The sequence below is a fragment of the Motacilla alba genome, chromosome 5, assembly GCF_015832195.1.
Source record: "Motacilla alba alba isolate MOTALB_02 chromosome 5, Motacilla_alba_V1.0_pri, whole genome shotgun sequence".
NCBI classification, from domain to species: domain Eukaryota; kingdom Metazoa; phylum Chordata; class Aves; order Passeriformes; family Motacillidae; genus Motacilla; species Motacilla alba.
The window spans coordinates 1,799,189-1,814,216 of record NC_052020.1 but is presented as its reverse complement, the minus strand read 5'-3'; the positions used below and the strand labels follow the sequence as shown (position 1 = coordinate 1,814,216).

Genomic DNA, 15,028 nt, shown 5'->3' with positions numbered 1-15,028 from the left:
AAGCACTACCTGGGTCTGTGGGTTACAGGGGAAGCATAACAGTTCACTGGTGTGGGGAGGACTGCTGCCCTCCTTGGGTGGCCTGGGCTGTCAGAAGTGTCTGCCTAGACTTTATTCACTCTTGAACTCCTTGAAATGGTTAGGCCAGATTTGGTGTTCAGAAAAGCAGGTATAACCTGCCTCTGGTGCTCTGAACGTTGTGTGCCTCTCATCAATATTTTAACATCCCACTGAAAATAAAAATATTTTAGGGAGCTGCAAGTTAGGCAGACTGCCTCACCTGAGAGCTGCCTCCTCTGTCCTACACTCAGGTTCCCAGTGAATACCTCATGTTCTTCTGGCAGGCAAATTTACACCAAGCTTGGAAGCAGTTTACTCTGTTTTATATATATAGATATATATAGAGATATAGAGATATAGATATATATAGATATATATACTCTCTCTATAAATATATATATATTGGATATATAGATATATACAATAAGGCAGATGAGTTCAACACATCTGCCAGCTCCTCACCAATTCAGAAGAACTTGGATGTTTGTGGCGTATTTTCTTATGCTACTTTCCAACTTGAATTGGTTATATGTTATTATTTAAGAAGGGCATTTGACAATAATATGCTTAGGGCTTCCTCCTGCCTTCAAAAATATAAATGTGATAGACAATGAGCAGCAAAAGGCAGCTAAACCCTAAGCAGAGGTTTGGTGAATTACAGTAGCTGCAAGATGCCCTGTTCTTCTGCCCTTTATGAGCCTTGTATTTCAGAGGCACATGGGCCATGCTGTTTCTGCTGATTTTAATGATATGCACATACGGTATGTTGGGGAAAAAGTATTGTAACATACTTCTCTACAGCAAAGGAAAAAAATAATCATGTGTTGCCAACAGTGAAATCTTCATACTACAGGAGATCCTTCTAGTTAGTGTTTGAGAATCATCTCAGATCTCCTAAAATAGTGTAACATTTAGGATTGGACAAGTGGTAATGTACAGAACAAAGAAGGAGAAAGTGAATTTTATAGAGGTTTTGAATGTTAATTTCCTTTGCCTGCCTGCATCAAATGTTGCATTGTAAAGTAAAAGTAGGGTGTCTGAGAGCAGGAACTCCATCTGCTGAAGTGTTTGTAGGTGTTCTTCTTTTCTGTTTTTTTTTTTTCCTTTAAGGTCACTGTGCATGATTAGTATTTGTGAATCTGTATCCTTTTAAAGGGAATAAAGGAACATAAAATTACTGTTTTCTGGTTTCACAGAGATCCCCAGAACTCATATGGAGTATGAGAACAGGCTCACTATGAAAATGTTTTTGTTCCAGTTTGTCAACTACTATTCATCCTGCTTCTATGTGGCCTTCTTCAAAGGGAAGTTTGTTGGTTACCCAGGTGCCTACACATACATGTTTAATCGCTGGCGAAATGAAGAGGTAAGATGTTAATTAAGGTGAATTGTTCTCTTCAGTCTGCACAGTTGTAAATTTCCAGCTGCAGGCTTGTTCTGAACTGAGCTGGACCTCAGCTGGCTATCCTAAAGCTAGATGCTTGCAATGACTCTTCCTGCTGTTGCTAGTTAGGGCAACATCAGCAGTAAAAATCTGTCAGTCACAAGAGTGAAAAATCATAAAGGTTTTCTTGGTCCCAGTTCTCCTGAAATACCAGTGGGTCTCACCACGGGTCTTAAAAAAAAAAAAATCTGGTGCTGAGAGCTCATTGAGTGCAAAAGATTCTCCTTGCCTGTGGGGTGTGTGCTGCACACAGATCCTGCTGAAGCATCTCTGAATTACTCTGTCTTCATATGGTTGCTATGTTTTGGTGTGTGTCTCACACTTGAAACACTTAAAGCCCTTCCAAAAGACTGGCTTAGCTGGCAGTCCATGTGGAAATTAAGTATTGTCCTTACAAGTTTTAAGATCTCCTTTCTTGCGTTTATACAGTAGTAGAATATAGTTTATCTGGGTGATAGCCATTATTCATGTCCATTGACACTCAGTTTGTCTCTACCAGTGTGATCCTGCAGGCTGCTTGATAGAACTGACGACACAGCTCACCATAGTCATGGCTGGCAAACAGATCTGGGGAAATATCCAAGAGGCTATTGTTCCGTAAGTTCTCTCTGACACTGAGCTGCCCATCTTATAGCCAGAGGAAATTCTTGGGAGGAGTGATTGCCATGTGAGGAAGATAAGAATAATTCTGTAAATTAAGCACAAATTCTGACACTTATTTCATAAAGGTTTTTAGTCTCTTTTGAGAAAGCCGTGTTTGTAAAAGCATGTTGTATTAAGAAGCTCAGATAAGGGGAGGGTCTGTGTTAGACCTGTTGTTGGTAAGTAGAGATGGGCTGGTGGGAGATGTGGTGGTTTGAGGCTGCTTGGGGCATAGTGATCATGAAATTATAGAGTTCTCAATATTTGGGGAAATCCGGAGGAACATCAATATGACTTATACATTAGACTTACGGAAGGCAGACTTTGGCCTATTTAGGAGACTTATTCAGAGTTCCTTGGGAAGCGGTCCTTAAAAACAAAGGAGTCCAGGAAAGGTGGGTGTGCTTCAAAACAGAGATCATGAGGGCACAGGAACAGACTGTTCCTGTGTGCTGAAAGATGAGTCAAAAAGGCAAAAATCCAGCCTGGATGGGCAACGAGGTTTTTGAAGGAACTTAGGAATGAAAGGAGGATGTATCATCTTTGGAAGGAGGGTCACATCTCTCAGGAAGTAATTAGGGGGGTTGCTAGGGCATGGGGGTTGTAGGAAAAAAATTAAGGAGGCCAAAGCTCAATTTGAAATAAATTGGGCAACATTTGTAAAGGATAATAAAAAATGTTTTTACAAATATATTAATGGTAAAAGGAATGGTAAGAACAACCTTTCTTCTCTATTGGATGCAGGAGGGAACTTAATAACTGCAGATGAGGAGAAGCAGAGGTGCTTAACGCCTTCTTTGCCTCAGTCTTTAGTGGGAAGATGACTCGCCTTCAGGACAGCTGACCTCCTGGGTTGGTAGATGGTGTCAGGGAGCAGAATGGTCCCCCCATTATCCAAGAGGAGGCAGTCAGAGACCTGCTGAGATGCTTGGATATTCATAAATCCAGGGGACCGGATGAGATCCATCCCAGGGTGATGAGGGAGCTGGCAGATGAGCTTGGGAAGCCACTCTCCATCATTTACCAGCAGTCCTGGCTCACTGGTGATGTTCCAGACGGCTGGAAGCTGGCCAGTGTGACGCCCATTCACAAACAGGGTGGGAAGGAGGATCCTGGTAATTCTAGGCCAGTTAGCCTGACCTCAGTACCCAGTAAGGTCCTGGAGCAGTTTATCCTGAGTGTCATCACGCAGCACTCACAGGATGGCCAGGGTATCAGACCCAGCCAGCAGGGGTTTAGGAGGGGTAGGTCATGTCTGACCAACCCGATCTCTTTTTATAACCAGTGGATGTGGGAAAGGCTGTGTACCTGTGGATGTTGAGTACCTGGATTTCAGCAAGGCCTTTGGCACTGTCTCGCACAGCACACTTTGCTGAGTTCAGAACTGGCTGCATGGCCGGCCCAGAGAGTGCTGGTGAGCGGTGCTGCATCCAGCTGGCAGCCAGGCACCAGTGGTGTCCCTCAGGGCTCTGTGCTGGGGCCAGCTCTGTTCAGTATCTTTATTGATGGCATGGATGAGGGGATTGAGGCTTTCTTTAGTAAATTTGCAGACAGTACTAAGCTGGGAGCGTGTGTCCATCTGTTGGAAGGTAGGAGGGCTCTGCAGAGATACCTGGAGCACTTGGATGGATGGGCGGAGTCCAATAGGATGAAGTGTAATGAGTCCAAGTGCCAAGTCCTGCATTTTGGCTACAATAACCCCCTGCAGTGCTCTAGGCTGGGGATGGTGCTCAGGAAGGACAGTGCCCAGGCAGAAAGGGACCTGGGGGTGCTGGTCGAGAGCTGAACATGAGCCAGCAGTGTGCCCTGGTGGCCAAGAAGGCCAACAGCTCCTGGCCTGTATCAGGAATGGAGTGGCCAGCAGGAGCAGGGAGGTCATTCTTCCCCTGTACTCAGCACTGGTGAGGCCACACCTGGAGTGCTGTGTCCAGTTCTGGCCCCTCAGTTTGGGAAGGACATTGAGACGCTGGAGCGCGTTTTCAGAGGAGGCAACGAGGCTGGTGAGGGGCTGGGAACACTGTGAGGAATGACTGAGGGAGCTGGGGGTGTTCAGCCTGGAGGAAAGGAGACTCAGAGGTGACCTTACCACTCTCTACAGCTCCTGAAAGGTGGTTGTAGTCAGGTGGGGGTCGGTCTCTTTCTCAGGCAGCAGCTGACAGAACAAGAGGACACAGTCTCAAGCTGCACCAAGGCAAATATAGGTTGGATATTAGGAAAAAGTTTTTTACAGAAAGGGTGATAAAGTTCTGGAGTGGCCTGCCCAGGAAGGTGGTGGAGTCACCATCCCTGGATGCTGGATGTGGCACTGGGTGCCATGGTTTAGTTGAGGTGTTAGGACATGGGTGGACTCGATGATCTTGAAGGTCTCTTCCAACCCAGTCATTCTGTGATTCTGACTTCACAGAATATTCTGAGTTGGAAGGGACCCACGAGGATTGAGTCCAGCTCTTAAATGAATGGCCTGGACAGGGACTAAACCCACAAGCTTGGTATTATTAGCACCGTGCTCAACCAAGCAAACCAATCTGATCTGCTTCTCTCATTGTTAACATTTTTCTGCATATACAGCTGGATTTGTAACTGGTGGGGTCGTCGGAAAGCCAGAAATAATCCTGAAAATTTATACAGTCGCTGGGAGCAGGACCATGATCTGCAGACATTTGGAGCCTTAGGCCTGTTCTATGAATATTTAGAAATGGGTAAGTTTAAAATTACACATTTGGAATTGAGGATGGGACACCTTGTACTGACACTTCCAAAAGAACATTTTCTCGATTAATTGTTGTGGGTTGATGCCGCCACTTTCGTCTGCATAACAGGACTATTAGCTGCTGGGAATCATTAAATAGGTCAGCCCAATTTAAAAAAAAACTGTCTTTGCATCTTGAACTGCTGGGAATTTCACAGAAACACTGCAAAGACTTTTTGTTTTCCTCATTTGAATAGGGAACATTATTCTCAGTGCAGCCAGCTGCCTCTGTGTCTTTTCTTTTCTTGTTCCAAAGCATATTCTTAGCTGATGTCAGTGGAAATTTTAAATATGGGATGCGTGCCAAATGTGCTGTAAGGGTGGGTGCTGCAGACATGAGATCTATGAACTGGCTAGGGGAGAATCCCTTCAGCTTTAGTCTTGCACTGATCAGTGCTTGCCTTCAGTCTGTTAGACCAGCAGAGGGAGTGTGGGCAAGGGAATATGGGTTTTCAAAGGTAACGTGAGCATGTCAGCTTATAACAGTAGTTTACAAAACCTGAGAAACTGAAACCAGGACTGAAGCCAAGTTAAATCTAAAAGATACTTTAAATGAGTTAATATTTGGTTGTTACAAGGATACATTCTGTTGAAAAATGAACCTTTGTATTGTTTTATTTCTGCAGAAATAGTTTGAAGTGTTCTAGAGATACCTAGTGTTAGTATCACTTTAATTTGATGCAGGGTTGTGGTCTTGTGAAACTGATACACTCAGAATACACTGTTGCCAGCCAAGTCCTTGCTCTTCCAGAATTAGAACTATGCTCCAGCATTGTCTGAGGGCTACTAAGCTAGCAGAAATTTTGTTGCTTATCTGAGGTGAAGAACTTACCACTGAAATCATGGAAGAATGAATGACTGGTATATGGGAATTTATTTTATATACTAACTAAACCAGAAAAAAATATTCTATTTCCTTTATTTGAAACATAGTGGCAATATTGGCTGTGTACTGAGGATTATCACATTCTGTACTGAGATACTTAATTTTGGTAACAACTGAAAGGATCATTTGTATGTTCTATTCACAATTCTTAAACTAATGTCAACACTCCCCAATGGAACTATTGCATATAGAATTGTTATGAATGTTTTGATTAAATCAGTAACAATAGATGGAGATAAGGTTGTGAGGTGTGTAGTTGATAAGTAAAAGAAGAACAAGATGGTACAAACTGCAAGAGAACAAAACTGGCCTGATAACAATTGAGAAATTTGGTGGATGAATACATCCCAAATCCTGTACAGTTACACACCATTCATATGAGAACTGCAGCATCCTGAAAGGATTGGTATCCAGCACTGCTGGCAGCATCATTTCACAGGATCCAAATGCTCATTTCTATGGATGCTGCTGAATAGTAACCCGAAGGGACTGGAGAAGCCTTGGGACTGGGGCTGATTGTCACTTAGCTCAGGCCAGGGCTGAAGATGACTTGTGCAGCATGGCAGAAGTTCGCCATTTGTCTGCTAGTGGTAGACCCCTGTCCCTCTGAGGATACTTCTGGAAGGGCGGATTTTGACACATTGTTTTTCTCTCTTGCAGTCATTCAGTTTGGATTCATTACTCTCTTTGTGGCATCCTTTCCCCTGGCTCCTCTTCTTGCTCTGATGAATAATATCCTGGAGATTCGTGTAGACTCCTGGAAATTGACCACCCAGTACAGAAGACCTGTGGCTGCAAAAGCACATAGCATAGGAGTATGGCAGGAAATCCTCAATGGGATGGCCATTCTGTCTGTTGTCACCAATGTAAGTATGTTAATACTTACTTACTTAGGTATGTGATGCATTAGCTGGGAAATCTCAAGTTGGAGAACCAAAACCACGGGGCTGTGCTACATCAACACTGATTCTTCCATGTGCTCAAAATGTGAAGAATTAAAAACCAGCTGATGCTTTTTCTCCTTCATCAACACTGTATCATGTTAACCTACAAAGTTACTATCAAGCCATTTAAGTGGTTTGGCTTGTCCATATGTTGGCAGTGTGCAGCTCCTAATCTACATTTTATTTGCCATAAATAAAGTTGAATGAAAGACAACTTTCATTCAGTTGTCTGTGTTTTCCAGCCTTTTGGAATGGCATAAGCCAGTATGAAGCTTAGTGTGAGGAAGCACTCTGATTGCCCAGAGGGAACTGTAGGGGACAAGAAAGGTGGATGAATCCTGTGGGTCAGATGCATTTTTGTCCTTCTTGCTATGAGGCCTGTTCAATGGGAATTCTGCTCTGCTTCTGGATGCTCCTGTGAGACCAGGGGCTCAAAGTATTTTTTATAAACTGGTAACTAAATGCTATGCCAGTATTTCATGGGAAACATACTGTAAAGCAGCCTACTGAGCTGAGAGATGCCTCTTTTTAGTGTGTCTCGGGCAACAAACCCACTTGCAGGTACTGCCATAGTAGCATGATACCTCAGCACCTTAAGTATCTCAGGGTTCCAGGAAAAATGTGCTGAAACTGCATTCAGCATCTTTTACCAAGGTGAAGTGCCCCAATCATGCTTCTCACCCTTTCTTAAAAGATTCTGGGTAATGCCACAGTCACAGAGCCACAACACTTTTATAAATCTGCTCACAAATTTTGTGTGCCGCTTGCCTTATTTCTTTTTCCAATTTCTTTTCAGGCTTTCATTGTTGCATTCACATCAGATATGATTCCTCGTTTAGTTTACTACTATGCTTATTCTGAAAATGAAGACTCACCAATGTCTGGATACATAAACAACAGTTTGTCAGTGTTTCTAATCTCAGATTTTCCTGAGAGAAATGAACCTAAAGAGAATCCAGAAAACTTCGTCATATGCAGGTTGGTGTCACTTTGTATAGAATACAGCATAAAAAATCAATTAAGATCTAAGTTGTCGATTAGAAAATAAATTATGTCATTCTCATCATTCTAAAGTGTGAGAGGTCATATTTAGACTATTGATAAGGTAATGGTTGAGGTGGTAAGAGATCAGTCCAATAACAAAAACAATCACCTCAAAAAAAATCACCGCTAAAAGTCTCATTGCTAACTTGCATTTTGCTTTTTCTTCATTGGATTTTTTGTTTACTTAATTACACTATTGATTTTTGAGTGAGGAAGCAGATTTATGCCCCTAAAGTTGCAAACTTCAGCCTATCTGTTCAAAGATTTTTAGGCTGAATAAGTGGACAAGAAAGCAGAATAAAGAAGATGTTTAGATCCCAAAGCTGAAAATGAGATATGGTGTTTAAAATCAGTCCTTATTTTGCTTGGTCAGACCAAAAATCAGACCTAGCCTGCTTTCATTTAAAAAGTAGTCCTTTCTTGCTAGCGGAAGCATTGGAGATTTTAGAATAATTGCAAAAGAACTTTGGAAATGGTAAAACAAAAGTATTGATTGGATGAAAAAATCTCAAAGCAAACAAAAAAACCCCAAACCAACCACCCCAGCACTTCTGGAAACAGCTACATTTGTTTGGTGGTGTAGAACATGCGCTCAAGTCTGTCCTTTCATGAAGCCTTGCATCTGTCCAGGCCATAATCTGCTCATGTGTGTCACATTTATTCAATACATGTCCATTACCCTGTGATACATCCCAAAACCCTGTCCTGTATTACTTGATCATTGCCTGAAAAACAAGTAACCTGTGTACCAAATTTCACATCACGCATCCTCATCTCTGCTCTGGTGCTGTGTGTGTGAGGGTGTTTAAGCAAACACAAGATAGAAACAAATTGAGAGGCAACCTTTTTCTGCAAAAGGAAACAGACCATTTAAAACAAGAAAAGGTTTCTTAAGTGACAGCTGTACTTGCTTGTAAGTGTCACTAAGCTTGTTATCTGTCCCAGGCTGAATGTGACATTTCACCTTTGCATGTCTGTCATTCCTACAGGTACAGAGACTATCGATATCCTCCAGATCATGAGAGGAAGTACTTACACACTATGCAGTTCTGGCACATTCTTGCTGCAAAATTGGCCTTTATAATTATTATGGAGGTATGTTCCCTACAAAATTTCCTTCTGACATTGGTACCTTGTGATTTGTCTAGATAGTTACTAATGTTACAGAAAATAGAATTGCTGGGAGTATAAGATAATTTGTTCCCTAGATTATACCAAGTACTCATGGCTTAAAAGATTACTGTTACTGGGCCTTTTAACGTCAGTGAGCTGATCTCAGAGTAGGAAAAGTGAAAAGGGCTGAGGAGACTGCAAATGTTGATCAAAATAACCAGAAAAAAAAAGGTCTTTATGTCAGTGTAGGAGATGAAAGCCACTAGGACTAGCACTTCTACTCCTCTTGCTTTCATTGAGGAGCTGTATGTGAGATGACTGCGTTCAAAATCCAGACAACATTTTGCAGTGGTGTATATTGATTAAAAACAGCTAAATCAATAGTTTGGATAACTGGCACATCAGTGTTAAGCCACTGCTTTGCAAGTTATGAAGGGAAGAGGGAGTGAGTAGTTCAAGTGCTAATCTCATCACTTTTCCTACTGTATTTCATCAGCTCTCAATAGCTAAGTGTTATCAGCACAGCTGTGTGAACTTTCTAACAAACCACACAGAGGAGTTAAAGAGGTATGGTTGAGATTCGGGCCCTGACACTTTCCTCTTGGGTTTGCTAAGTCATTAATGGTTTGGAATTAAAATTTCTGTGTAAGAAGCTGAGTTTTAATCTTCGTGCACATCTTAGATACACATTAATTAGGTGTGTATTGCTCCAGGACAGCCAAATGAAATGCATTTTAAAAAAGTGACCTATTTGCTGTCAGATTAAACAAGAGGTGCTTCTTTTGGTAATGAATGATTTTTTTTTGTTTTTTAGCATGTTGTATTCATCGTCAAATTCTTTGTAGCATGGATGATCCCTGATGTTCCTGCAGATGTGAAAGCCAAAATAAAACGTGAAAAGTATTTAACACAAAAAATCCTACATGAGTATGAACTTGAAAAACTGAAGGAGAGACTGTGCCAAGGTGATAAACGAGCCACTGAAAAAGAGTTCATTGCCACAGAAGGGAGAATGGAGCTATCCAGAGCAATGTAACCAAAAACCCAGCCGTTTTGGGATTTAGCTTCTTCTAGCTTTTTTTATCTGTGGTTTGCTCAGTATGCATCATGTTGAAAACTGTGGGAGAGTTCAATTCTTCTCTTTCAGTCCAAAGATTTTAGAGTTTTCTTTAAAAGTTTCGCTGAGCTTTCAAAGTTTAGGAAATCTACTTAACTGTATGATTTCGGCACTGGTTTTTCTTTACCCATGACTTTGAATAGTAAATGTAATCTTGTAATCCTAGAATTTGGACTCCTGGTGTAGGGACTGTTAACCTCAAAGGGCTCACAGGACATGATAAGGTCATTTACCACCAAGCCCTCTCCCTGTTGCTAATTGCAACATTCCAGGCTGTATCCCAGCTGGCTGAAAAGGGTACCACAGAGGACCACTGCTGTGGAAAATGCTGAAAATTATTTTTATTATGTGGTAATTTAAATACAACACTCCTGATACAAGGATTAAGGTCCGGGGCTTTTTTTTATATTCACTGTGTCTTATGAAGCATTGGTTTGAACTTCTATACATTTTATAGAAGAAATTGGTTTTTTAAAGATATATTGGCTTAATTCCATTTGGAATTATTTATAGGCACAAAATTCAATTAATACAATAGTGAAGGGAGTAAAAAAATAGTGAAGGGAAAAAAAAAGCCATCATTTATTTTCATAAAGATACAATTTATGGAAGAGTTTACTCTCTAAATGCAGATATTGTGGAACCATCTAATTGCAGTGGGTTTTGAAAATATGTATACGATTTGGAGAATAACGGTTATTTAATTTCTCATTCTCAAAAACTATCATTGGAAGTTTATGTTTAACTTTTTTTTGGCCAAAGCTGCTTGTTTATTTATTTTCTGTTTGGATTCTCAGTGAATGCCAGCAAAGGGCTAAAGCTGTGTGTCTGTCCTCAATCTGTCCTCAATGCATACTATGGAGTGTGCCTGCACTCCATGGCAATGGACTGGGAGCTGGACCATCATATCAGTTGATTTAACTGAGTGGTTTGGTCTTGGATTTTTATCCAAAAGATTTTAAGCATGCCAAATAATGTATGTTTATGCTGTTATTTTCCTTATACATAGTATCCTGAGGCTTGGGGGTTGTTCTGTTGGGATTTTTTTTTCTCCCTTTGAATCTTTGGGAAGGATTTTTTTCTTTTTCTTTTTTTTTTTTCTTTTTTTTTGTTAGGAGGCTTTTCTGCAAAGTTACTGAGTTTATAAATATGTAATAACTGTTGTGCAAAGTAGCTTCCAGCTGTTTAAGAATGTGCCCTCATTTTCTAGTTTGAAGCAGGTAGGCATTTTTGTGATTTTGCTGTATATTTAAAACATATCAACGCTTCCATGCTCAGTGCCTTGTTTCTTTGCATTTGGCAAGAGGTGTGAAAATGATCTCTGCAGGGCAGTGCCTTTTTTCCAAAATGTGCTTGCAGGCACTAGCATACTGTGAACCTGCAGACAGAGCTGTTCAGTGTTGGGAAACTATGCCTGCCTTGCCACACTTCTGTTTCAGTGCCATGTGGACTGTTGGAGAGCAGTTCATGCCTAGACTGCAGACTCTTGTAACACCAGATTATTGAGTTCTCTCATGCTGAATATACAAGGTAGACAAGATTAAAAAATTTTGCTCTATTTGCACTTTGAAAGTTATACTTCCTTGCAAGTATACACATAAAAATGGAGATTTGTATTCCATGTCAGCTGAATGGTGTACTGTTTACTGGTACCACAACTTAGGGTTTTAGTTTTAGCAAACCTCGCCTGTGTCTTGGAGGACTTGGCGAGTAACCTTAATGTTGTAATGGTTTTAAATCCATGTCTTGAGTGGAGCTGTTGTTCTTAGCAAAAGGATGAAGTGCCTACCTCGAGCACACATCACACAGTTTGGCTGCCAGTCAAGGAGTTGATGCCGATGTACATTTCTCGTTACTGTAAGTTATTCACCTTCATTCTCTTAGGTTGCTTGATCAATCAAGCATGTTGGCAATTTATGTTCATGATGAATTGATCATGTTCTTGGAATATTCATATATATTTGAAGTGATGGATCTGTTGGAGGAATGCATGTGTAAATAAATTAGCTCTGCTGCTTAATGTGTAAGCCAAAGAAGAATATCAGCCATCAGTCGTAATCACATATCAAACACCTCAATTTGCACAGTGAAAGCACTGTGCTGCATCTTGCACATATACTGTTAGTTAAACTGTTCAATTTAGATGTTGTGGGTTTGTTACTGTTTGCAGTGCAGACAGATGCTTCAAACAGAGAGGTGATGAGATGCAAAAGGATATTTCTGTGCAAAATGTACAACCTGACTGAAGCTGAAAACAGATTTGGAAATTCAGCGTTAGATGCGCTATTTTTGCTTATGGAAGATTAATTTCTTCAAGTAATAACATGTCCTAATATGCTACCCTTAAAATGATATCAGCAAAATAGGTGTGTTGTGAATGAACAATGCTATTTAAGAGCAAGATGGAGGAAGATAAGGAAATACATGTGTTTGGGATACAGCATTGATACGCAGACCCTGAATTTGAATTGATTTTTTGACTCCTACTTTGTGCTTCTTACAAACTTATTTTTTAAGATCATTTGCTGTTTAATGCAGTACAGATGTTTTGTATATGTTGTATGATGCAATAGAAAGTGGAAAAACCCTTGGAATCAGCTTATTTAGAAAGAAATATGTATCTTAAAAACAAGTCATTACACTTCGTAGCATTACTTCTTCATATACAGAAACTGTTGAAAAGAGAATCTGTTGTCATACTGAAAGGTAATATCACATTAAAAATTAGTCTTGACACCTTTTTACATAATAGTTTGCCTTTACTTGCCATTAAGCAATATTTTGACTAAAGGTATCCATATGGTTGGGTTTATAAGGTTCACATAAGTTTCCTGAAGTGTTCTTAAAAAGTGAGAAAAGTAAGGAAGGCCTGGTCAGTTTGGAGATGTGCTGATTCTTACTGTCAAAATAATTTATTTTGATGCGATTCAGTATCTAAAAGTGTCCTTTAACTGAAATGAATAAAGTTTTGTGTCGCAATTACTGTAATTTAAGCAACAATAGATTGCCTTGTTATAATTAGTTACACAAAACAAAATTGACCTTTCAGGTGTAATACAATCAGGGATTTTTTTTTTTTTTGCAATTAAAATTTAGGTTGTTTACCTTGGGAAGGTTTAACGTGGTATGTTCTAAGCAAAGGACTGCAAAAGAAGAGTGCTACTATGAGACACTATCAGTTTTTTTCTAGAAAATTTTTTTACTGTGCTTTTACTTTTTTATGTAGTGCTGTCAGTTTGAGGCAACAGAATGGAAATAAAAGTAGATGGAGTTTCTGACTGTTCTACATGTACCACTTGTTTGACTTGTACTGTTTTGTAATCTGAGTGGCATTTTTGTCTGCTATGTATGTTGCTGATATATATGATACACTAATGTCAGAATAAATTTTTTAAACATTCTGCTAACATTTAATATGCACATTTAATAAGATCTAAATCTAGCAAATAAAGCTGTGTTCATTTTTATTGTGCTGTCAAGTTGTGTGTGAAAATTCCAAGAATTGAGAGAGGAGCAGAAGTGCAAGACCTCAAATACCTGGAGCACCTCCTGGAAGAGAATATTCATACAGATTTCTGCAACTCACATTGTATGTTGTGTTCATACAGATCCATTTTCAGCCAGGCTGCTTTTCCCTGCCTTATCTGGATACAGTTTTTATTCTTGCAATGCCAGGACCTGAGGTGACTTCTCAAGTTCTCAGTCCCACACGCAGTTTCCACACGCAGCTCAAGTGGTTCACATCCATGCACTTTAAATAGCTTTGAGTACATATACTGGAAAAGATGGCAGGGCTGAAGCTTTCCCAAGGGACTGGGCAAGTCTTACAATACATATTTTAATCTTTCTTATCTTATTTTAATCTTTTCTTAAGGAAAAGATTCACTGGGACCAGTGAAGGGCTTTGGATTAAATCACAGGGAATCTGGCTTGAAGTTTCTGACTTGCTCTCCGTAGATGTTTTTATCTCAGCATGTCACCTCTCCTGTTGTATCACCTTGTCAGGATTCTGGGAACAGGGTCACCTGCCAGACTTGGTAGGTCATTTCCTTTGTAACTTTGAAATTACAAACTAAGATGCATGCAATTTAAGCAAATGAAAGAAAGGTATAAGATTAATAAAAGAATCTTCTCTGTATTAAAAAAGGATAAAAGAAGAAAAGACCAAAACAAGCGATTATATTGTATGGTACCACTACTGTGCTCATTACTGGGGTGAGATAGGGTACTTAATTAAGTATGAAAATGAAAAAGACATTAAAAGAAGAAGAAAATGGTAGCAAAAGAAAGGAGGGAGAAAAAAAAAGATGAAGGAAGGTGCTGTTGATATGCAGGATATAGGGCACATTTATATATTAAGTTGTGAGTTTTCAGATGCATGCTTTGCTCTTGGAAGTTAAACCTTGCCTCCGCCGAGGGCTGTAGTAAACGGGTAATTTAAATTTAAAGTTTAATTTGGGATACAATGTCAGCCAAAGTCAAGTATATTTTATAAAAGAGAGTGGCATGGTAGCTTGTGAGAAGACATTCACAAATTCTGGTACAAACCTGGCTCTCCACATGCTTAGAAATTGTAACTACCCTTCAAAAGTCTTAATTCCTTCATTTAACTTGTGCATCTTAATTCAATGGTTTTGCTTTCTGAATCAGAAAACTAGGTAAGGCATCTATATGATCTATCCAGCTTAAAAAGTATTTCTAAAAAATAAGTCCGTGTTTACTCTATACAAAGAAAAAAATTGCAGGGAGCCCTGGAATAGAAGACATTTTTCCAACATTTGCATCTCAAATGGTGTAAAATATGTTGTCTTACAGGAGTAGAAAAATAAGTAGCCCATTCCATAATCAGTGAATTAGTGGGAAAAAACAGCAAGATGTGGGAGAAACAATATGCCAGCATCTGAAGCCTGCAATTTGTTTGAGATGTGTAGGCTGGGAAACAAATAAAATCTTGTCTAAAATTCCTCAAAATGTTCAAAATTAATTATAAAAAAAGTGTTTCTGAAATTACTGCCTTAAATGTTTGGGA

At 39.8% G+C, this 15,028-nt stretch overlaps 1 protein-coding gene across 10 annotated transcripts in view; it reads left to right on the top strand.

Moving 5' to 3' along the window:
• The window catches only part of ANO5 (anoctamin 5), a 59,385-nt gene extending 45,919 nt beyond the window's left edge, over window positions 1-13,466 (top strand). For 9 of the 10 annotated variants that reach the window (XM_038137757.1, XM_038137761.1, XM_038137759.1 and 6 more), the window contains 7 exons: window positions 1,257-1,426; window positions 2,004-2,101; window positions 4,715-4,845; window positions 6,442-6,647; window positions 7,522-7,703; window positions 8,759-8,864; window positions 9,697-10,032. In XM_038137757.1, the coding sequence (XP_037993685.1) occupies window positions 1,257-1,426; window positions 2,004-2,101; window positions 4,715-4,845; window positions 6,442-6,647; window positions 7,522-7,703; window positions 8,759-8,864; window positions 9,697-9,918 (1,115 nt within the window). In that variant the 3' untranslated portion in view covers window positions 9,919-10,032. Of the gene's footprint in view, window positions 1-1,256; window positions 1,427-2,003; window positions 2,102-4,714; window positions 4,846-6,441; window positions 6,648-7,521; window positions 7,704-8,758; window positions 8,865-9,696 lie in introns of all 10 variants that reach the window. The other variant, XM_038137756.1, reaches the window with a different exon arrangement.
• Window positions 13,467-15,028: the final 1,562 nt, after the last annotated feature.